The sequence below is a fragment of the Fundulus heteroclitus genome, chromosome 22 (assembly GCF_011125445.2).
Source record: "Fundulus heteroclitus isolate FHET01 chromosome 22, MU-UCD_Fhet_4.1, whole genome shotgun sequence".
In the NCBI taxonomy this organism is placed as follows: domain Eukaryota; kingdom Metazoa; phylum Chordata; class Actinopteri; order Cyprinodontiformes; family Fundulidae; genus Fundulus; species Fundulus heteroclitus.
In genome coordinates this window covers 18020464-18045489 of record NC_046382.1, presented here as the reverse complement: position 1 = coordinate 18045489, position 25026 = coordinate 18020464, and the positions used below count along the sequence as shown (strand labels likewise).

General features: G+C 37.5%; 1 protein-coding gene across 9 annotated transcripts in view; it reads left to right on the top strand.

Annotated features, from left to right (window-relative positions):
- Window positions 1-25026, top strand: part of LOC105923295 (neurexin-1a) — a 400667-nt gene that overhangs the window by 177246 nt on the left and 198395 nt on the right. For 6 of the 9 annotated variants that reach the window (XM_036126148.1, XM_036126143.1, XM_036126140.1 and 3 more), the window contains 6 exons: window positions 7220-7423; window positions 10662-10688; window positions 17285-17407; window positions 18544-18925; window positions 20660-20850; window positions 21637-21810. In XM_036126148.1, coding sequence (XP_035982041.1) covers window positions 7220-7423; window positions 10662-10688; window positions 17285-17407; window positions 18544-18925; window positions 20660-20850; window positions 21637-21810 — 1101 coding nt within the window. The remainder of the gene's footprint in view (window positions 1-7219; window positions 7424-10661; window positions 10689-17284; window positions 17408-18543; window positions 18926-20659; window positions 20851-21636; window positions 21811-25026) is intronic. The other 3 variants (XM_036126142.1, XM_036126141.1, XM_036126138.1) reach the window with 1 other exon arrangement.

Sequence of the window (25026 nt, the reverse complement as noted above, 5' to 3'; positions counted from 1 at the left end):
CCAGACAAGAAGCATGGAGCTGTTCGCCCTATTTTGAGAGATTTTAATTAAGCAGACAAAGCAATTTTCCTACATGCATCCCAAACGCCTTACCCTTCCTCTTGTTCCTTCAGTTGCTAATTAGCCCAAATATTAGTCTTGCAGTGCAAGGGTAAAACAGCCTCCCAGATGGTGTAGTAGGTGGACTGCTTCACATGCACATAATCCCTAATGATATATATATATATATACTATATATTAATGTATATATGTATATGTATATATGTATATGTATATATGTATGTATATATATTATATATATTATCATTTTATATCTGTTGTCTGTATGTCTGTATGTCATATATATCTTCTCTCTCTCTCTCTCTCTCTATATATTATCTTATATCTCTTGTTCTATCTCTTATCTCTATCTCTCTCTCTACTGTTTCTGTATTCTTCTCTCTCTCATGTACTGTTATCTTATATCCCTATCTCTCTCTCTATCTCTCCTGTCTGGTCTGTCTGTCTTGTTGTCTGTCTTCTCTCTCTGTCTGTTCTCTTCTATGTGGTCTGTCTTCTCTCTTATCTCTCTCTCTTCTATCTCTGTCTGTATGTATGTCGGTCTGTGTGGTCTGTCTCTCTATTCTCTCTATCTCTCTACCACCCTTTTTTTACACAGTGACTGAATGTTTGGATGAGCACCTACCTTCTATAAATAAATATGGATGATGATCATTACCTATACATATGGTGTGCCCCCAGTATACCATGTACCAGACAAGGACATGAAACTTGTTCACAGTGGCAAGTTTTCGCTTAAGTTCAGCTTTCAAAAATACATTAAGTTTTAAGGTTAAGGTTAGGAGCTTTCTTCAAAGCATAATAAAGACACTCATAATAGGAAACGTGCTATAAACAGGAAATCAACTATTACTTTCTGAACAATTGTTGCTTTTTCTGAGCATAAAGTCCTTTGCCATTGGTCCAAAACAAAACCAAGAGCGGATGTAATCTCATAATAGCAAAATACACTCTAAAGGGTGACTCTTAGCATATTAAAATGTTGGAACTTTTTCCTTTTACAGCTTGCTATGTGTTGCTCACTTTTCATTATATACATATATGCAAATTATATATAACTTGTTCATTTTGGACACAAAAGGCTGGGAAAATTACATGCACAAAAACAAATGCTTACAAGTATTGTGCTAGTTTTCTCAGATTCTGTTGCAAAGTTAAAAGATCAGGACATGATTTACAAAAAGTGAAGGAGTCTTCTCCAGATTTTGCAATTTTTAAACACATTTTATTTTCGCACTGGATTTATTAAGCAGTTTGCACCAAATACACGAAGATGCAGACACATCTGTCACGTCCAACATTTAGCAGCAGTTTGCACAATAGACTGAAAACCATTTACTTTTTAATTATTTTAATTAGCATAGAACTCTAGTTCTTGACCTCAGAGACACTCATCAAAACTCTAAGAATAACATCTGACTGTAGGAATCACATGGGATTGGCCTGTCTAAGTCAATAAGTGATCTGCATGCTTTGACTTCACCCTTACATGTTGTAAAAGAAAGTGGGATGGTGCATTCATTTGACCTTTAACTGTTTCATTTAGAAATAAAAGGCATTGATTGTAGCAAAAAAGTATTAGAATAAATTAATTGAATTTACTTATTCAGTCAATTAGATTATGAATTCCATTGAGGCATTGTCCTCAGTTTACAAGTAATTTGTGTATGCGTCCACTCACCAGTTGTGCTGCAGGTCTTGTTTTAGTCCTCATCATGTGCCAAAATAACACCGGCTTTCAGCAGGCGATTTATTTCCTGTGTAGTTTATGTAATGGGCACAGTTTTGCTTTTCTGACTGTAATTTACATAAACATTAGATAAACGTAGGTGAACCGTCCCTTAAATCAATCCATTATTCTTAAGTTAAATGTGTGACAATTTTAGAGGTACCTTCAGCAGCGTCTCTGGCATGATGAATTAAGTGGGGTACAGAAACTCAACACCTATTAGCATTTTTTTTGTGATGCATACAACCTGACTTTGATAAATTTTAAATGAAGTAGAACACACTAGAAAATCCATTTTATATAAGCTAAATGTGATAAAATTACATAAATAAAGGCTTACTCATATTATTAATTTATTGAACAGAAGAGATTCACACCAATCCTTCAATGAGCCAGCAAGGACAACACTGGATTAATATTTGCTTTTAGTTTCTATTTTCCTATGTTTTATTTTGTTTAAATTTTCCAACATTTTATTCCAACTGTTTTGTTTTTACTTTTTTATTTTCTAATGTTTTAATCATATAAAGCACTTTGCATTGTCCTTGTACTGAAATGTGCTATATAAATAAACACCAGCATTTGTAGAGATGGATCTATCTACAAATGAATGTATTAGAAGACTTTGGAAGTTTTCAGTACAGAATATAATTAAAAAGTCTCCTGGTCAGAACGAGCAGAAGAAAACCCTCCAAACTATATATATATATATATATATATATATATATATATATATATATATATATATATATATATATATATATATATATAGTGCAACCTATAATAAAGGAGTGGACAATTTGTAGATAGGCGGAACCAGTCATTAAAAAGACCAAAACAAAAGCCTTTGTTTGAGTCATTCAGAAATTCCACATTAACAGGTTTAATCTGTTATTTTTTCAATTTAAATTTATAATGGGGTAAATATTACATTTGATACATTTTTGAAGCAATATACATACGCCTTCAGCAGTGTTTTGAAAGGTAATTTAAGTGTTGAAATATAAAAAGTGTTAATAAATATTAAAAGATTGGAAATATCCATGTGGTAACTTAGGCCTGAGGACAAACTGTCCAGCTCAGGAATCCTAACCTAAAGCAATGTAGGGATAGAGGGGCGCTAAATGTTGTGGATTAGATGAGAAAATGTTTATTTTAGCCGTTAGAGACTTTGGACTTAAATCTGACCTCGGGCAAAATACCAGAGACCTGACTTGGACTTTCCCCACAAAGACTTAACACTTGTCTTGGACTGAGAAAAAAAAAAATTACACATTAACATTCCTGCCATTTGCACACTCAGGTTTGGATGCACACATTCATTTTTGATATGCAAAATGTGAGTAAACCCATGAACAGGACTGTCCCTCAAATCTATTCAGGTATGCATTACTGAAGAAGACACTCAGGTCATCTCATCTGTATTTCAGTTCATGATTGAGATCGAGAGTTTGAATGCCTGTTATTAGTTATTTTACTTTAGCTCGACATGTATGCCACCGTCTTACCGTGCAAACGTCTTGTCACAGATGCGGCCCTCATCGACTAAATTCAAGTTGCACAATCCTATCTTTCTGATACGAGAGATTCTGAATACATAGATTCCAATTTGGCTTTTATTCAGCAGCTAAACTGAATTTCCTGTAAGGTCACAGAGTTTCTTAACTGAAGCGGGTCATGATGCGGCTTCCTGTGTCTCTGGATGTCTCTCTCAGCATGCAGGGTGTTTTTAGTAGCTGGCAAGTCCATTTCTTGAACTTTGTGTGCTGTGATTCTCAAAGACGGCTACAGTAAAGGAGACATAAGTGGCTTAAATTATGCATGATGTATTCAAGCCATTTCTTGCTGTTTATCATGGGTGTATTATATAGATATTTGCGAAAGCCTCCAGCGATTCTTTTTTCCTGCAAATTGTGAATTGGGCTGAGCCCGGTGCCCTGTTGCTGAGGGACATTGGAATCCTATGACATGCAGCTGACAGCTCTCTCTTCTCAGTCGGCTCTCCTTGGGGGGACAATGGAAGACAACTGGGTTCCTGTTTCTGATTACCTGATCCTCCCTTGTTAGTCATACAGCCTTCTCTGAGAGGGCTCCCAATCCAGCAACGTGTTCTTGGGAAAATATAAAAATTGTCCCACATTGTGCTTTACGTGAAAATTAAATAAACACTTGGTTTAGTCCGCTGTGCTCCACGTCCCCTGTGACAGCCTTCAGCTCGGGGTTGGCACAGGCACAAGCTGCAGCTCCCGTCCCCTCAATTTATTTTGATATTGAACATGGGAATGGCATTAAAAATGACTGGGCCTGCACAATTGGATTTTTGACAGGTGCTCACTTTGCATTAGGTGATATTCCCTCACAGGTCTTTCTCTATATTTTCATATCTTTATAGTGGAGCATTCTCAGCTAATGCATTTTAAGGCAATCTATTATATGTGTCTTAATTGAGGGAATGTCTGGGTTAAAATGATGTATTCGCCGCAGCAGTGATTAATGTTGGTCATTTCTTTCATATATTTAGGTAGAATAAAAAGTGCTACCTGACTTCTCCACTTGTTTGTTTACTATACGGGAATATATTTCTCCCTTACATTGAAGTAGCTGTTTCTTTTCATAATGATGTGAGTCCATTCATCAGGTTTAATGATGTTGATTGCTTGCAGCTGGAAATTAAGTTAAGCAGTAATGACGAGCTGCAGAGCCAATTTAGGGTATAGATGAGCTCATTTTCTGCATAATCAAGATATTTGATTATTTCACACTCTATTTGACTTTTCCTGCTTGTTTCCATTTTTAATGAGAGCACTTTAGCAATTATGATGAGGTACATGAGGGCATTCAGATTTGTTATGCTGGTACTCACTGTTCAACAGTACGGACACAAATAGCTATTTAGTTTTTTTTTTTTTAATCCAAAAAGCCTTTTTACTTGGCGCAACTAAAATCTCTATTCATTACATTAAGTCTATGGCTGATGTTATAATTTCTCTCTTGTATGGATTCTTGTCCCTTTTGTTTTTGTTTGGCATCTTCTAACATTTTCCAAACAGCTTCTTCCTTTGGCTGCCTGACTGGAAGCAGACAGTTTAGCAGTGAGCACTTGTTTGTCAAACACCCTATCATCTGCAGAAAACCCCAGGAGGGCGTGGAGAAATTGGATTTGGGTGAGGAATGTGACAGATTCATCCCAGGGGATGGATGTGATACTGGCTGTGTGTGATGAGAAAGTGGTGATGAGTTTGGTGTGAGTGCACCGGTACCCTATTACCCCCACAACGCTCCATCTCCCATCCCTTCAACACCCCCTTTATTTTTCCCAGCACTCCCACAGTAATAGCTTGGTTTGTGCTGCATAATTTCTATACACTAATGCAATCATACTACAACCTTGCCAACTTTTAAAAAAGATCCGTCTTAAGCATCTCTTACATGAACTGAAAGGAACATTTCATGAATTTTGAATGAGGATCTGTCAAAAGGTTATGAGCGGTTATTATCTTGCCTACAAAAGCAACGATGTTATCATCTTTCAATAACTACAATCAAAATCATATTTAATGCAAAATTATTTTATGGACCTTTAAACCAGTCTAAACCTCCACATCGGGCTTTTCTTTACACAGAGGATGACTATGACTTGGGTGGGAAATTGTGTTTGGAGTCGATGCACCACCGAGGATCTTCTTGTGTGAAACATGTATCTAGAACAAAAACAAATTAAGTTTTTCCTGTCACAATAACAACCTACTACAGAAACTTTGAAAGCAATAGTACTGGATGTTTTTTGGGGGAGTATTTAATTCATTTTTAATGATTTATCTCTTTACCCATAATATTTTGTATTGTTTAGCATTCATTTATCTCCATCTACTGCTTTCCCAGGCTAAAGGATCTGGGTTTTCACTGACAGGTCTGGATAACCTAAGTTGGCAAAGAGTAGGCAGTTTATGGAGGGAGTCTGAGTAGCTGTCAGCTGCAGCATAAAGTGTGATGTGGAGGTAGACATGTGACGAATGGTCACATTTCTAAAGTTGTTTTAGGTGACATACCTGGAAATATTACATTTTGCAATAACTCAGCAGGTTTAAACCAATGTTCTCCTTTATACCTCATTGACTTTTGAAAGTTTTATGTAAAGTGGGACTGGATGGAAAAGTTTATATACAGTCACCCTGGGAAAGTATGTCATATTATTTTTGTTGTTGAAGGATTTATTTAAACTATTATTTTTTTAGGCGGGCTGCACAGTGGCGCAGTGGGTAGCGCTGTTGCCTTGCAGCAAGAAGGTCCTGGGTTCAAGTACACCCTGGGTCTTTCTGCATGGAGTTTGCATGTTCTCCCTGTGCATGCGTGGGTTCTCTCTGGGTACTCCAGCTTCCTCCCACAGTCCAAAAACATGACTGTTAGGTTAATTGGCTTCCCTAAATTGTCCTTAGGTGTGTGTGTGAATGGTTGTTTGTCTCTCTGTGTTGCCCTGCGACAGACTGGCGACCTGTCCAGGGTGTACCCCGCCTCTCGCCCAGTGAACGCTGGAGATAGGCACCAGCAACCCCCGCGACCCCATGAGGGATAAAGCGGTTTGGAAAATGGATGGATGGATGGATTTTTTTAGGCAAGAATGATAACAAAACAACCACCATCTAAACATTTAAAAGAAAAAAAACAAAGAACATGTTGAACAATTTTTGATACTTTTCTGATTTTCTCTAATACACAGAATGGGAAATAATAATAAAAGTAATAGTACATATCACTATGCAAGTGGAAGAGACTGTACTTTTTGTAGCCATCAACAGGTTTTTAGCCTGTTTTAGTTTTAGTAAATTTGGCTTTGTATCAGAAATGGTGGAGTTTTCTAAATTCTTAGGCTTGGCTTTGAAGCAGACCTCACAAATTCTTGGTATGGTTGAGGTCAGGGCATCCCAGAAACTTAATGGGCCTCCTTTTTCTATTCCGTTTATTTGCTCTGGATTGCACTGCCCTTTTGGAACACCAGCATATTAAAGGTGAAGTTGAAGAATCTTAAAATAATCTTTCTTCTTCTTTAAACACATCCTTAATGGTCTAAAATTAGTATGGTATTCAATGTTATTAGATGTCAATACTTCACCTTCACTGTATACGGGATCATCACTGATAACTTTAAATTTGTGTGAGAAAGCCTTATTCAGTGAATAAACACCGACAACATCTGTCTGGGAATTACATTCACATTCACTGCTGGAAGACTCCGGCTCTCCCTCTGCCTCTTAAATTCATCGATTCATCGTTCCTCTGAGACTGGATTGAAGGTCGCCTCACTAAACCTTGTCAACAAATACAACATCACTTTACACTGAGCTGACAGCCGTGGTCATTGGTTTTCCATAAAATTGCCGCAGTCTATTTTACCGTTCACTCATCATGTTTTCTTTCTTGTTCCCTCCGCAGAGGCGACCATTCTCAGTTACGACGGCAGTAAGTTCATGAAAGTCCAGCTCCCAGTGGTGATGCACACAGAAGCCGAAGACGTGTCCCTTCGATTCCGCTCTCAGCGGGCCTATGGCCTCCTGATAGCCACGACCTCCCGGGACTCCACCGACACCCTGCGTCTTGAGTTGGAGAGTGGACGCGTCCGTCTCACCGTTAATCTAGGTAACGCCTCGAACGCACACACTCTGCGGCAGCAAAGCAGATTCAAGTTTGATGACACTCAGGAATGCTCTAAGAAGTTCTTTGTTTTACATTGTTTTGAATAGACAGAGAGACTGTGACGACTTTCAAGGTCTAAAGTCTGCGGCTCGAGGCTCACAGGCAGCTGAACACACTAAAACCACTTGTCATCAGGGAATGCTCACTACCATCTTATTTAGATGAAGCATATTCTTCTTTGTTAACTAAAACTTATGAGCTCCCTTCTCTTGAATGTTTTCTTTTTTTTAAATGTGATGATGACCTTTTGGGAAATAATGTCGATCAGATCATTGAGCATTGACAGCTGTGACTGTTGATGTGATTCTATTAAAGTGAATTAATAAATTAAAGTGGTAATCTTGGAAAGAGAGTTTAAAGGGACACAATGGTGGCTCCAACCAAACCAAAAGTGTTTTGTTTTACTACTTTCAGTAAAGTACATGAACATTATCCTCATTTACATGACTGTTTATTTATCTAGGTATTCCCTTTCTATTATTATTCCTTGAAGCATTTTACATGCCCAAGCATCTAGGTCAATCATATCTTTATATCCAGCAACATTATTTCAAAGAAAAAAAATGAAAAAAAGTCAGGCAGCTTGTCACGTTTAATTCTGAATTTATTTGTGTAGTAAAAACTGTAGTTCAGTCTTTGGGATGTTTGATGCTTTTCAGACACCACAGTGCCACACGAATGATGTCCATCAATTCCGCCTTCCCGCTTGCTAAACAGAAATGGGCTCACTAAGTGGAGCCGTTTAGTCTGTATTTGCTGTTAACTTCAGAACAGCATGTGTCCAACTGCGGAAGGCAACAGCGCCACGCACTGACAGGCCTGACAGGTTAGATCACCGCCACTTCAAAAAGATGCCCTCGGATGAAAACAAAAGGCTTCGTCGTTTGGTTTTCTTTTAAATTCTTTCTGACAAATCTAAGAGTTTTTTTGGAGTTTATTTACAATCCACGAGGCCTTGAAGGCTGTCTTCCTTGTCCCTCTCGAAAACAAAAGCAGAGCATTCCCTGGAACGGTTGGCTTGTGTTGTTCTCTGGCTGTTTGCGACCACTTTTCTGCTGTGGTTGACAACACATGACAAGCAGGGCCAAACAGGAAGGGAGGGTTGGGAGGTTGATCTGGGTCACCTTTCTCAGAGCACAACACAGGCTCAGCTTTAGAAAATAAAGGACTCAAGAAATAAACAGACTTTTGGTTGCTTTTCTTCAGTAGCAAATGTTACAGTGATAACAACCAGAGCCTCTCTGGTAGAATTAAAATGATTTTTTTGTCTCGTAGGAAAAAGAACAAAAAGAAATTATATCTGAAATGTGCAATGCATTTTGTATAAATGCTATCATACAGATTTTTTTTTTTCATTCGGATACAATCCCAATATTTTCTTTTATATATATGTTGATACATACATTTTCTGATCCAGGCTGTTTTCACTTGAAACTATTTATAACTTCAGAATAAGCATCACAAAAAATTTAAATGTTCACTTTGTTTTCAACTGAATTGGGTGGACACAACATATTTGAAATTTCGATAATTATTTAAAAGCTTGCCGGTGCCAGTTTCACAACTTTTTAGGAGTAAATTATTGGTAAAATGTCCTGAAAGTGGCAACAAAACTATCTGGTGTTAGCAACAAAATTCTTTAGTGTATGTTTTTCTTCCATCGTTTGTACAGTCTGGCTCTTATCTGAATTTGAGTGATTGAGAAAGACCCAGTCAAAAAGCTACATTCAAAGAGGTCACTATTTTAGTGAAGACTAGATCATAGTAATTTGTTACAACTGTTAGCTTTTATTAGTGATTGGCATTGTCATTGCAGTTAGGGGCACTTATTTTCTTCCAACAGGCTGTCAACATTTCTAAATACTATATGCCCCATCAGCGATAAGGATAAAATAAATTTGAATAAACAACTCCCTCCTCTGTGGAGCTCAGGAGCCCTAACTTCAGTTAGTATTATTGTAACAATTCATCATAACTTCAGGCACTCTAAATATTTGAGAAAAAACATCTAAGAAACTACTATTTTTCTAACTATATTTTCTCATTTTCAGCATTAATATATTTCTGAAGAGGGTGAAGCTGAGTGGTACTGTTCGCTCTCCTGCATGTGCACTGTACACTGAGGGGCTTCTGTAACAGTCTCATGCTGAAGTAACAAATGTGTACCAATGTGCTTGGAATATCTGTGTATGTGCAATTTCAGATATTATTATTCATGTTCTTCTAGTTTGAAACAATAATTTTGGAAATTAGCTCAAATTTTTATGGTAAAATCAGACAAAATTAAATCTGGATCAGTGATTTCTTTCTAATATACGAGATAATAATTATGTCAGCAGTTGCTCTAGTGCCAATATTGGATTAGATAAAGCCAATCTCTAGTATTTTACTATAAGATGAATTTACTTATAGATGTATTTTATACCTAAGCCTTGTAGGTGAAACTGACTTTACAGACTCTTTAAAGTCTATTACAAGAGCATGTAGATATTGCATTAGGTATATGGAAATTTTTGCAAAATGCTAAATAATGGTAATTTGAGCATGTTTCTATAGTGTTATGTTATACACTAAACACTATTTATTAGAGTGATTTAATACAGTTATGGATGATAAACTCTAAAAGTTTCATCTCAGTGTTGAATAAGAGGAATTATGATGGCAGAAACAACAAGACAATAACGGTGTAAAGAAAATATTACCTAATTGAAGTTATATCAATTATAATTTTTATTTATTTTGAAATAATATACATGAACTTGACAATGTAAAAAGAAACATACAACATTATCTTTTACTGGTAGTTAAAGGAAGCCAGGGGAAAACAATGACAATACCTTCCAGTTGGCCCTGTGTGACCCTGACTAAAATCTGATGCTCTCATGATGGCGTTAAAACCAAAAAAATCCTCGACTATTATAAAATATCCAAACGTCTGCCAAACAGATCCAGACGTCGACTTTTACTTTAACATCCAATAAATTGTACTGCTCTGGTTCTCCAGCACAGCAGCGCTTTTTACCAGCCTGCTCCAGCTTGAGGCAACAACATGTGGGAGCATCAGAGGACGGACAGTGTCCGTGTGTTTGTCCCCAGAGGGGTGGAGTGTATGCTTTAATGATGTCTGCAGCTGCTACGTTGAAAGATGAATTTATCTCTCATCTATTCTTCCCCCATCTAGATTGTATCAGGATTAACTGTACCTCCAGTAAGTTACTGTTCACCTTTCTTCTTCTTTTTTTCTACTCCTTCTGTGACATTTACTATTTTCTCTGTTGCCTAAAAGTTTTATTTATAAAATTCTTTTATATTTCATTTTGTTACTGCTTATTGATGAATATCTTCACATGGCTTTAACCAGGGAGACCTAATCAGTTCATGTGAATATATCACATACCCCACACATGGTAGAGTTAAGGGTTCAAAATAATTCCTTTATAATTTTGCTGAGTATATAATTAGAAGTGTGGAGGAAATGGAGGGGAGGCTTGAATTAATGACAAACTGTGATATGGCAGTCAGCTGCTATTCTACACCCCGAGCTGTGTCTAATTAATGAACCTTTTCACTCATAAATCCAGAAAGGAATAAAATGCATGCTATGGAAGTGTAGGTATTTTAGACATGGATGATTTGCTGTCTCCCCACACCCCCTTTTTTTTTTCTTTTTTCTTTGTTTCTTCCTCAGTATTTCACGCCGGCTGTAAATTGATGAGGCCATTCAAAGCACAGAGGAAATACAGAGTGTGATTTTATTATTGCCATTAACCTGCCTCACAGAGCAGAAAGAAAGAGATGGAGAGGGAGGGAAAAGAATAGATCCTGCTGGGGTGTTCGTGGAGGAGGTGTCTGTGTGTGTGTGCATGTGTGTGCGCATTTGAGCAAAGAGGCTACATTGCAATATTTTGGGAGGTAAATATCCCTGACATTTATTATTCAGAGCTGCTGATGAATTAATAATTCCTTCACTCGATTCATAAGAACTGTTTTTTTCTGCTTAATGCCTCTCAGGTGAGAAGCTCTCTCAGTAAAAACCAACTGAAAACATACAGTTAAAGTACTGGAATAATGTACTCTGCTGTGGCACGTTGTGAATATAATGATAAACTGCTCTCTGATAACGGCCAAGTTGGAACTGTTGACGTAAGTGTTGCAGCACTAGAAGGTCATAGCCTGAGCAGAAGAGGAGACTTAAACACGGCGCTTACTCACACAATCACATGATGTGACCTCTAGACATGCTTCTTTAAAGGATCTCCTCTTAGCATCTTTCTAAATGCAAAGTAGCATCGTCCATGCATCCTCAATCCCTGCCGGTGTCTGTGTGTGCAGAGGAAAAGCTGCAATTCTCTCACTCCACAGCCTTAAAAGGTCATTTTACGTTCTCGAGGATGGGGTTAAGGCGTTGTCTGTTTATACTCATCTTTTTAGCCTTCTGATTGCTGTATTAGTCTCCCCGTGAAAGGTTAATCATAATTATAAGTAGGGATGTAACATTGGGAAAAGTTAGCATTGTGTTCTACAACTGTAGGTTTGTTGCACTGTTTGCAACTGGAAGTTCCTTGGTTTGAATCCCGGTCGGGAGTCTTTCTTCTTTTCTTCATGGAGTCTGCGTGGGTATTCTTGCTTCCTCCCACAGTCCCAAAACATGACCGTTTGATTAATTGGTTTCTCTAAATTGGTCTTAGGTGTGAGAGGGTGCCTGCATGGTTGTCTCTGTGTTGTCCTGTGATGGACTGGTGACCTGTCCAGAGAATACCTCGCCCCCTGCCCAATGATTGCTGGAGATATGCGCCAGTCGCCTCGCGATCCTGCAAGGACAAGCAGATGTAAACGATGGATGGAGGGATTCTTATGGTCAAATCCATGGCATTTATCAGTATTTTCACAGTTTTGAAAAAAATGTGCAGCATAAATTACATTGAGCTAAAATGTTATTCACCTTTTTTTAGACAAAATTAGTCCATATAATAAAAAAAAGATTGATAAATGAGCTAACTAATGACTAAAATGAAATAATGAAATTACTTCTTGTTTATTTGTATCAATTTCAATGAAATAGAGAAGGGTACAAGTAATTTTCCACACGCCATGTTTTATTAAAATGTGAATGAGATCATTTAAATACATTGTTAGTCTTTGTACACAATTCTATTTTCTAATGAGAGCTGCCTTCTTGTTTCCTGTCAGAAATAAAACTTCTTGGTTGAGTAGAAACTATTTTAAATATAAATCTGCCATGGGTATGGATATGTTTGGGCTTATAGCTGTAGAAGACATATTTTACAGAGGTTAAAAATCAATATTTTATTGCGGTAGATATTTACGAAGCAGAGCTATAAAAATGTACAGTATATGTAGCTGATCTCTCTCTGAACTGCTTCACAGATTTATTTTTCCTGTTTTATGTTTGAGGCAATGAATAATATAACAAAAACAAAAATGTTGACAAAATTTATGTTTTTTTACTTTTGATCATTGTTGTTGCACAAAAAATATATATAGTCTGCAGCTATATAAGCACAGCATATAGCATAGTGCTGCTGTTCTAAAGTTTGTCAGCTCATGCGGTGCACTGACACCATCAAAATAAGATTGTCAAACTGTTTCAGACACAAAGTCTCATTTTGCCTCTTCTTTTCAGTACAGACATTCAGATACAATTAAATCTGACCATACCAAATAAATCGTCTCATTCTGAAGACCGACTAAATAAGTAACTTATCTAATATGGTTCTTATTCAGCCAGCAGCAGTTGTTTCCTCCTCCGTGTAGTGACAACAAAAAAATTGTCAGAACGTGTCAGCGTTCAGTTGTTAAATCCAAGATACAAGTACATGTAGGACTTGGTACACTTTTGCTGTTTGAAAGATCCTCGTTTTACCATCTCTGGAATTTAATTGTCCCTTGGAGATACTGCTATTGCTGGAAAATCAATAGAAATAGTTGTTTTCTATTATTGTATAAGTACAGTTTTATTGCTGGTTTCATTTTAAAACGGTACTAGTGGCTGTCACTATGATGATAATCATTGCAACTGTATATCCTTTTATTCCTAGGATGCAGAGTTGACAGATGTGTAAATAATGAACTGGAAATACTTTTCTCAATGGTATTGTAAAGAGAAATAATTGTATTATTTTTAACACGCCTTTCTATAGAAAAGGCAAACTATATATTTGGACAAATCCAAGAACACAGAAGCAATGAGCCTTCCTTTAATAGTTTCTGACCCAATTGTGTCATAGGAAAATGCTTAATTGAAGGTCTTGGAAACAACTGTGTTAAGCCAGTGCATTTCCACTCATGAAGAATTAGCTTTTAATATTTTTTTCTAGGTTGTTATTTTTGTCCTCTTTTTTTTTCCTCAATGTTAATTAATGTATCTTGTCAGGCACTGCAACTCTGGTCAGCTTGGTGGATGAGAAATTTCAACACCAACTCAAAGAACCCATCACTGTCAATTAGAGACCTAGGCACCCTGGGGCAGCCCAGAACTGTCTGAAGACAACACTGCCACTTCAGCTTAAACACTGTTAACAGACACTAAGTGACAGTTAACTGAAAATATGACCTGAAAGTATCTTATGACAGATTCACTACTTTTATGTATGGCCAACACAGCCATTTTTATTAACAGTAATGGCAGGAGTGCCATGATTTACTGTGTATAGTTAACTAGGAAGGAGACATGGAGGCGTCTTATAGTGATTATTAGCTCCGTAATAGAATCATCCTCTTGAGTAATTGTTTTTTTTCTTCTATAATTGATCTTGTTCACACATTAGTATTGTTAAAAAAGCACTAAGAAATTATTTAAATGGGTTTTACACCTTTGTGCATGTCAGAAATGGAAAACAGCGGTCTGATTTGATGGGTTTATGAATGCAAAAGGGATTTATGTTGCTTGCCACCTGAAATACTTTCGTAATTTCAAATGTAAACTAAGCGCCCTGTGAAATCTTATATGCACATTGAAAAAGCTACTTCATTATTCGCTATTTCACTCACAAATAAGAACCCATGATTCACAGGTACTCATGATTAACAAAACAATAACCTTTCTGTTCTCCATATTTGCAATGATCATACCATTCGAAAAATAGGCTGGTTTTAAACAAACTTTTTGTGTGACAATATATTTCTTTAGTACCAACTTGTGAGATTTGCAACAGAGCAAATAGTCCTAAAAATTCCTCAAAGAATTGCAGTGTATGCTAATTTTACCAGCATAAATAAATAGTTCAGGAGATCTAATAACATTAAGATGCTGTTAAATAAGATAAAGTAAAAGAACTTGACATGGATAAGCAAGTTGTGGAAAATTACTGTGGTAAAAAATACAAATGTAGTTTATTTAGTCAATTAAGAGTAATGGAGAATGGCTAAGATATTTATTTTGAATGAACCACGTTTATTTGTGGAATGAACACAAACATTTGAAAGAAATATGTAAAACAAGATATAATTGGATTTACTTTAAAAAGCAAGAGTCAAAGCATTCCAAAAGCTAAAACAGTGTATAACTTCAGAAAGTTATACACTGTTTTAGCTTTTGGAATGCTTTGACTCTTGCTCTTGCCTGATGCACTTCAGTTATAGTAGACCAGGAAATAAAGGTGAAATAAAGGTGAATGTTTATAGTCACTCTGTTTTAAATGTGTCACCTGTGTGATGCTCTTGTCACAATGATTTCCCAGTAGTTTACAGCTGAAGAACAATAGAACAATCTGGATTTAAATTTCTACTCCACTGATAAGTACGGAGATAAATTTAAAGTTGGTGTCAGCTAAAACAGTAGGTGGTTTTGGAAGATGACTTCATACTTTATACCAGATAAGGACAATGTTGAAAGACTGCAGCTAAATATGGAATTAACACCTGCTGAATTTAGTAGAGCCTTTCAAGCAAATATGCTTGTGTTAGGATATCAACAAACACTTGTCAAAATCTCTGTTCTTCCATTTCTGCTGTTTATAGAGTAACACTGAGAATCTAACAAGCTGATTAGCTGGTTTATCAGCTAGCCTTTGGGCTCAGTTACGTATTAAATTCAGTCTCCTGCTTACCACACCTGATGCAACCTCTAGCCAATGATACTTTCAAAGAAAGCCTTACCACAAGGGTTAAAAATTTGACTCTGCGTAAATAGAGTTATGCTAAAATGCACCATAACCAAAGCCAAATGAGGTCCAACTATCAATGTATTGTGTAAATTGTCATATAACACTGTGCTGTAGTGAATATTGCACAAATGATTGCCTTCTTTTATCTTCTTCCTTTTCCCCCCTCCTTGGAGAGCAACAAGGACATGAACGATTGAAGGCAAAGATCAAGCATTCTTTCAAGTTCAGCCCCATCCCATTATTTCATATCTCTGCTTCTTAATCCCTCACCAGTCGCCTGGTTCCAATCCTGCCCCAGTGTTTAGTGCTTACAAAGCAGCACTGTGCCTCTGCTATTGAGTGTGTCCTGGTAGTGTGGTGCCCTCAGATTTGCATGCACATTGCACTGAAGCTTTGAAGATTGCGGAAAGGCAGGAAATAAATAACGAGAAATGGGTTCAGGTGCATGAACTTGCCGCCCCTCTGAAAGGCTCCCCACAGTGTGAAAGGAATCCAGAGCCTGGGGAATTATAATACCGTCACTGTGGCATACCCCCATTGGCCTGTTTTGTTACGTGCACCCAGCAGGAGAACATCACAGCTATATAGCATTTTAAAACTGCACCATGAATGACACTGAATAAAAATTGGATGTTTAGCCTATCTAAGGCCAACATTTTTGGAATTATTTTATGAAATACCAAAAAAAAAGAAAAAAAAAAGGAAATGTTCAGATAAGATGGCAAAGATTTAGACATGTGCTCAGATCTATTTTGCGTTTCAACTCTAAAGCTCTCCTTGAGCTTTTTTGGCACAGTGACTGTGTGACACTTCCATCTCCACCTGCTTGTAATGCAGCTCTCATGCAATATTAATGTGCTGGTTTTTTGTATTCAGCTAAAGGAATGATAAAAATAATTCATCATTGTCAACTGAATATTATACTTTTGCTCTGAAATTCAAAGAAGACTGAATTTTACGATGAATAAAAAAAATCACATTCTGTATTTCCTTTGCTTTTTTCCCTGTTTTTCCTTCTTTTTACAGGATGATTGGATTTTAGGGTGATTCTTTTCTTTCACTTTACTCTTGATTGTTTTTGTTTTACCTTCAAGCTTAGTGCCTCTAGTGCGATACGATTCCTCTCTACATAATCATTTCATTTCACACAATGAAGGTTAGAGAAAGGTAGGAGCAGCTGTTCGATAACAAGATGGAGAGGGATTCTTACTTGTAAAGGACTTTGCTAAATTGTAAAGTTCTGGAAGGTATTTGCTGCCACCAAGTGGAGGATGAAAAAGCACAGCCAAATCTTAATTTGATTCTGTGGTTATTGAAAAACAAAGAGCTCAAGAATTAGAAAGAAATGTCTGAGTTGAGTGAGAAAATTGTGAATAACGATCCCGTCGTTATTCACACGTCTTGTTTCAAAGAAAACTATGCTCAGTGAGATGTTAGGAATGTGATGCCCTGTTGTAATGATGCAGCAAATCTAAGTCAGGGTGATGTGGTTAATGGGCCATTTACTATGTTTACTTTAATGTTTCCTGTCTCTAACTGTTTCCTTCGTTCATTTGGATTTCTCTCTGTCTCTTCTCTGTATGATTCTCCTTATATGTGCTACCACTCTCCTGTGTATGTGTGTGCGAGTGTGTGGGTGCATGGGTGTTATTTAACCGCTTTTTGGACTATCCCACAGGCAAAGGTCCAGAGACAATTTTTGCGGGTCAGAACCTGAACGATAATGAGTGGCATACCGTACGTGTGTTCAGGAGAGGCAAGAGTTTGAAACTGACGGTAGATGATCTACCGCCTGTGGAAGGTACTTTTTATCCTTTCTCTTCTGATAACTTTGACAGGTTCTCACCTTTTCTGGGCCCTCTGGGTTTACCTAGAATACAGCCGCTAGGACACAACAAAAGAACAGCTATGCAACTGCAGGTATTCAAGGCAGCAGACTTTAGAAATGCCTTTGTTTAGGTTTAACGTGGTTCTAGGTCAGTGGTGTCTTGCAAAATTATTCATGTGAAGTAGAAGGGAGCTCCAACATGATTTAGAATTTTAAAAATTGATAGATGTAGCTTGCATTTTTACCCCACCCCTACCCCAACCTCTGACTACGAAACCCTTCAATAAAATCCTATGCATAAGTCAGATAATCAATGCAAATCCAGCTTTGTGTAATTTCACTATAAATACCACTGGCATTCATTCAAAAATTAAAGAATATGGAACAACAGCATACTTACAAAAACATGGCCAGCCAGTAACCCAAAACATTTCCAACAAGCCAACACTGAAGGAGGAGCTGGGCTTCCCAGAATGGGTGGAAAACTGGTTAACAGGATAGATTAGTCATGCACTTTCCAAATCTGATCTGAATGGGAAAGTGGCAAGACAAAAGCCCATTGTTGAAAGAACATCATGAAAATCCCACTTAGCAGTTTGCCACAAGCCAGACAGGGAACACACCAACCGTGAACGATGTTTTGAACAGATTATCTTGACACTGAACCTTTTGGCTTACATGCGAAATGTCATATGTGGAGGAAAATTTATACTATAGCCCTGAACACACCATTGCTACTGTGAAACATGGTGGTGGAAGCATCATGATGGGTGACCCTACATTAAAGAGCAATGCAATGCTTGAAACAATTAATCTGAAAGAGGTGTGAATACTTTTAGAAGGTGCTGCTTGTTTACTGAAGTTCATTTTTGGCAAATTGTTGCTGCCTTGAATAAAAAATATATTCATATATTTTTGTAAAAAAAATATACAGATGAATCTAAAAAGATAAGAATGCATACTCAGTTTTTTTTTCGTGACAGAGTGTGTTGACATGACATGATCACTTTAAAGATGTGTTGTGGATCCTTCATTTTCAAAGCTCTTCCCGTTAACTTTCATGTACCCCCCAATAACATCCTCTCTCCCTCCTTCCCTTTAAATTAAAGGTCAAATGGCAGGTGACCACACCCAGCTGGAATTTCATAACATTGAGACGGGCATTGTGACAGAGAAGCGCTTCATGTCCCTGGTGCCCTCCAACTTCATTGGTCACCTCCAAAGCCTCTCCTTCAATGGCATGGCGTACATTGACCTCTGCAAAAACGGTGACATTGATTATTGTGAACTCAATGCCATGATTGGCTTCAAGAACATCATTGCTGATCCGGTCACCTTCAAGTCCCGTTCCAGCTATGTGACTCTGACCACTCTGCAGGCCTACTACTCCATGCACCTTTTCTTTCAGTTTAAAACCACGTCCCCTGATGGTCTCATCCTCTACAACAGCGGCGATGGAAATGACTTCATTGTGGTGGAGCTGGTCAAAGGGTAGGTGGACCAACCCCGTCATAAAACTTGATAAAGTACCAAGTGCTGTAAGTGGGATTTTCATGTATGTTATTTATGTTATAGCTTAGTTATATAGGTCGGACTCAGTTATAAGCAGATATTAACGTACCTGCAGTAGATAACTCTCTTGGCATCTTCGGTTAGTATAAATCCAGATTTGTTGGTCCCTGAAGCTAAAGTTAACCACTTGTCTGAGCATCGGAAGCACAATAGCAGTTCATGCTAATGGTATTTTTGATACCTTTAAAATGTCACGTTTGCATAAAATGGTTATTTGGACAAAGCTAATGAAAACTTGCACATGAAGTATGGGGAAAAACCGGTGTGCCCACACTAATATTTTAGTGTGAAAGACGTTCTGAGAACAGAACACATAAAGCATTTATGATCAACCACGAAAATATTTTTGCTATTTATATATTTTTTTTACTTTAAATTATAACTTTGACTGCAAATGCTTTACATATTTTGAGTATGCATTTCACAAAGCAAGACCCTTGGAGATGCACTGACTCTCGCCCATCATTAAAGTAAATATCATTCAACCTATGCACCGACATGTGTAACCTCTCAATGCAAACAAAGATTCATAATTTAGTGTTAGTTTTTAGGACAGTAAAGAACATTTTGGTCTTGGCCCATTCATGGCCAGTTTTTAGCTTCATCCTCCAGAACCAACAAATCTATATTTATGATAAATGAAAAAAAAATATCAAGAGAGTTACTTAATGTAGGTAAGATAATGTATCCTTGTAATATTTTAAAAACTTAAAAACTTAAAAAAATTCCAAACTATATATTTAATGTGAGAATGTATCAATATTTTAGTATTTAGGATAAATTTTGTCTCTTGCTGTCATGCATTTGGATTGTTTTATATCTCAAATAACACATTTTTCTTCACACATAGTATTTGCCTAGTACATGTGATTCCTAGCAGATGTAAAATCCCAAAAATACAAGCATCAAAATGATTTTAACAGTGCTAAATTGCCTTCATACTTGTGTACATCATGTTTAATCCTTCAGGGATCTCTCTGTAAATGGATTGTTACTTTCACAATAGAACACATCGTACATATTGCAGCTTTTTATGCAGCTAGATGGGACTTGCATTCCTTCTCTTTTTACCTCTGTGCCAGAGTTTTTACTTGAAGAGCTGTCAACTGTTTCGGTGCTATTTAATCTCTGTAAAGGGGCAGCATATACACATTAAAGATAATCAGCTTTACAGGAGTGTGCTTTGTCATTGCTGAAATACAGCATTGCCTTCATTTTAGCTATGCCTGATGTTGGACATCAACATTTAAGTCATGCACTTTGATTAAATGGACATAAAACTCAAACTGCCTGTAAACCGAGCCCAAATGTTTTATTTATTTATTTCATTTATTTTTATTTATTTTACTTTTACTATCTGTCAATAATAGGCCTTTTTTTAATATAGCTGCACTTTTCAGTGCATAAACACTACCAGCAGCTTCACACATGCAAATGCTTGCTTCGACTTTCTGATTTCATGGTGCATTTCTGCTTATTGATGGTATGAAACCTCAAGCATTTATACAAAAAAAATTATATTATGTGCCACACATGGTAAGTATCATGATTCCAAAACAGCTGGTCAATATTCTAGTTTGTAGTAGGACTTTAAATATTCCAGCCTTTCAGGTTTGCTAACATTTGGTCATACTCCTCCATATTTGTTTCTAGTTATCTTCACTATGTGTCTGATCTGGGGAATGGAGCCCACCTGATCAAAGGCAATTCAAACAAACCCTTAAGTGACAACCAGTGGCACAACGTCATAATCTCCAGGGACACCAACAACCTTCACACAGTTAAGATCGACACCAAGATTACCACGCAGACAACCTCAGGAGCCAAGAACCTGGACCTAAAGGGTTAGTATAGATTCAGAATTGATATAATCTAACTGGACACTGTTGGATGCATTTGCCCAAATGCTCGTTAGCAGCCAATGACAAAGCAGCCACTTCATGCATTTTGGCATCTAGACGTTGCTGAAATTCAACCAAATCTAGGAGTAACTAATAACACGGTTGGTGAAAGTGTGTACAGTTTTTATTAGGGATTTATTTATTTTTTGAGGAACTACTACTGGTAACTTAAAGTGAGATAAGCAAGTTTGCGATTGAAATGAATAACAGGTTGGAGAAACACTGCTGGGGTGGAAGGTAGGAAAAAAAGCTTAGTTCCTGCTCGTTACTAGCTCTCAGGTAGCCTTGAGGAAGAATTCATCTGGTCTTTTGTCACAACTAACAATGTGGACACGTTGCAGGGAGCTCATAGAAAGTACTGTTTGTGCTCAGCCAAGCAGCCTTGGATGGCATTTATTGGAAAGAATGGTCTGTTGCCAGCATGAAAGCTGCTATAATTGAAAGCAAATTGTATTGTGTAATTGGTGTTCTACTTTGAAGAATATTGAATGTGTTAGGCATGATGCAGGACAAAGTAATTGGAAAATGTATGGCTTGGATCGCTAAACAACACTTAATTAGTACCTCATAATAATGTTAAAGCTTTATTCAGCAAGGCTGAACATTTTTATGCTTTTTAGGCTATGAAAACAACATAAGCTTGCTTCAAAAAACCTGAGAAGGAAAGCTTGGCATTCTACACTACATCCACCAGGGGCCAGCATTGTCACATTCCTGATTTCTTTCCAGGAAACCTTTACATAGGCGGTGTGGCTAAGGAGATGTACAAGGACCTGCCCAAACTGGTGCATGCCAAGGAGGGTTTTCAGGGTTGCCTGGCATCGGTGGATCTGAACGGGCGGCTCCCAGACTTGATGTCAGATGCTCTGGACTGTGTTGGACAGATAGAAAGAGGATGTGAAGGTAAACACTCTCTAAACCCACAAGAAATGAAAAGTTTCTTCTAGTGTATTTAGTTTGTAGAGTTTTAAGCTCAAATGACATATTTATTGATTAAGTTAAGTATAAAAAATATGCTAATTTTCCCACTTAAATCCCATAACACCAGTGAGAAAATCCCTTCAATTCACAGAATAGTTTGTTACATCATGTTTTCCGAATCTGTCTTCAAGTATCAATAAAATACCATGTCATGCTGCACAATCCTACCAGTCTCATACATGTCTTAAAGCAATACCCAGTGTGATGCACAGTCTCAAAGCCACACCGGTAACTTGTGGCATGTCATTTAACGTCCACAAAGCATGTTAGTATTCCGTTTGAATGCATCAAGCTCCAAGACTCCACAGGCGATCATTTCTGTTTCACTTGGCTTTAATCTTATTATTCTCCTCACCATATTTGTACTGCCACCGTTACTTCCCATTTTATCCCTATTCTGTTTTACACTACGCATGCTTGCTGCATCTAAGATATTTGGCCCGAAGCAATCCTTCTGAATTATGGATGAAGCCTTTGTTGCATGCATGAATATCATTTGCCCAGTCTAATGTGTGCACCATATCCAGAGACAATATTTGATTTTCTTTCTTCAGCTTCATCCGGTTAGTTTACTTTCTCTTTTCACCCACTCGTTTACCATTAAGTACTTCTGATCTTTTTTCATGTTCTAGCGTAACAAATGTAATCCCATTCAGCACTTGTGAAGGCGTGTCAAACTCGCCATTATCAATTTGTGCCACACCGAATAAACGCCTGCTTGAAATAGAGACAAAGACGTGTTTATTTGATTGTGATGATGGCGTTCCAATGTAGTGTATTGTTGCTAAATGTTTATGACAATGCCAGAGACAGGGAACAAGTGTTTCAGAGGGAAAGTAGAAGGAAACCATCATATTCAGTTTATTTTAATGCCAGCAGTTACTTAGTTTTACTTCATAATACTTGGGTTTAGAGAGAACCTGTTCTTGTATTTTGACTCAATACAACTAGAGCTTCATTATACAAACTAATGTTTTTATGGTCTTGCACTTTCTCCTGCTCCGGACAAATATCCTTTACTTTGTGCCTCCTGCCTCACAATCTGTTTCTGTCAATCCGTCTTAAATGTTAGTGCTTCTTACTAACCGCTGGAATACTTTGCCTTTTCCTTTCCTATTATTTTGCCAACTAAAGTTGCTTTGACGAAAGCTGACTTGCAGGATAAAAAGCTTTGTCTGTTCAATAATGGAGTCTGATAATCCCACCAAACACACACACACACACACACACACACACACACACACACACACACACGCACACACGCTCAATGAAACACCCCTAACATTTTAAGGATCTGAACCAGGGATCTGATCCTGTTGATAAGTTCCTTAATCTTCCAGAGAAGCCGATGAGAACTGTCAGGAGATGGGACTGACCTCACAACAGGTAGCAACTTGGCAGTGAGGAGTGCTGGCATCTGACAGGCTGCAGTGTCAGACAGAACGGCAGAAAGTAATGCAGAGTCTGAGGGACAGCAAAAGGTAAAACATGGTGAGGTAGATGTCAGTAAACAAGTTCTGATTATAGGCAAGGCTTGGAGATCATGGAGCAGAAACAGGGTCATAATCCAGAAATAAGAAGCTCAGTGGACACCAGACAAGGGCAAGGTGAGGTAGAGACATAAAGGAGACAGAATCAAGGTCAAGACATGAAGATCAGCCAGGGACATAGAAAGAATGGCCGACATCTACTGGCAAGTGCTTTCGATAATCTGGCGGCATTCTGTAGGCAGAAAAGCATGTAAATAGAGCACAGGTGCGACGCATGAGGCTGATTGCAGCAGAGCAGGTGAGATGACGGAATGCAGAAACAAACGGGCACTAAACATGACAATTTGTACATGTTATTTGCTGGCATTTTGAAAATGTTTCATTTGGTGATAAACACCAAGTCTTTGAGGTTGGAAGGCCTCCTTGTGATTGCTCTATTTTTTTAGCTCCCTCTACAGATTATTTTTCCTGTGCGCACCACGATTTCTTGCCAAAATTGAAAAAAACGTTTTGTTCCGTTTCTACTGTCCGTCCACACTACAAGAGCACTTGTTTTCTTTGAAAATAGTTTGATTAGAAAACCGGATCCCAAGTTGAAGGATTTGAAAAAGTCCAGGGGCCCGTTCTTTGTACGTTGCTTAAAACATCCAAGATCAAATGACACATCCAAGATGATTTCATCCGGCTAATCATGATCCGGCTATTTGGGTTCTTCAAACACACCTATTGTTTATGATTAGTATGGCTGGATTGAGTTACCTAAGATAACTGCACGTTCATGCGTTGGTTTAAAAGGGGAAATGTGTTGATAGTAGAAACAATGATCAGCAACGCTGCTATTGGCTGTTCAGCATGAACAAAGAACGCTCACAGTTTTTCTCCCAAGCAGAACAAGAGCTTTTAATGGAAGGTTATGCCGAATTTGAGTCATTAATTAAAACGACAGGCAACACCTCAAAGTCTGTTAAAGCCAGGAGAGAGGGCTGGCAAAAAGTAGCAGACACATTAAATGCGTAAATACTGTCCATGGTAGATGTTTCTATCACTTTCTACAGTATGTATTTTTGCATTTAATAATTTCATATTTACGTTGTTCTTTTATATCAGAGCCTCCACAGGACCCACTAGAACATGGGAACAAGTAAAAGTGAAATACAAGAATATTCTACAAAATGGTAGCCATTAATTACTAAACTTTATTTTAAAAAGCCACTTTTTATGGCAACAGATCCAATATCGGTGTCATTCCTTAGACACTGGAAGTAAAGGACGCGTGCAAACTGGGAATTTTAACTAAAAATTCTTTATCTATAAAACATGAAGTTTTTCCTTTTCCAGGTCATACACAGCTTACACGGTCAAAAACTGTATTGCTCCGTGTCTAGATAATCCATCCATAGTTTTTTCTAACACAATATACGGCTTGACAGGAAGCAAGCCTTTCAAAGTTAAACTAAACTTCACAATAAAATAGTCTGAACAAATCTTCTTACTGAATATGATAAAAATAAAAAGCAAACCATCATACAAATAACTTCAATATTTTCTATTTATGGCTCTAACACCACTTTTTCCTCTTTGAAAGCCACTGTTAAATGATGTGCTTGTCTGTTTATAACAGCCACCAAGAAAAATCTCTCTACAATTA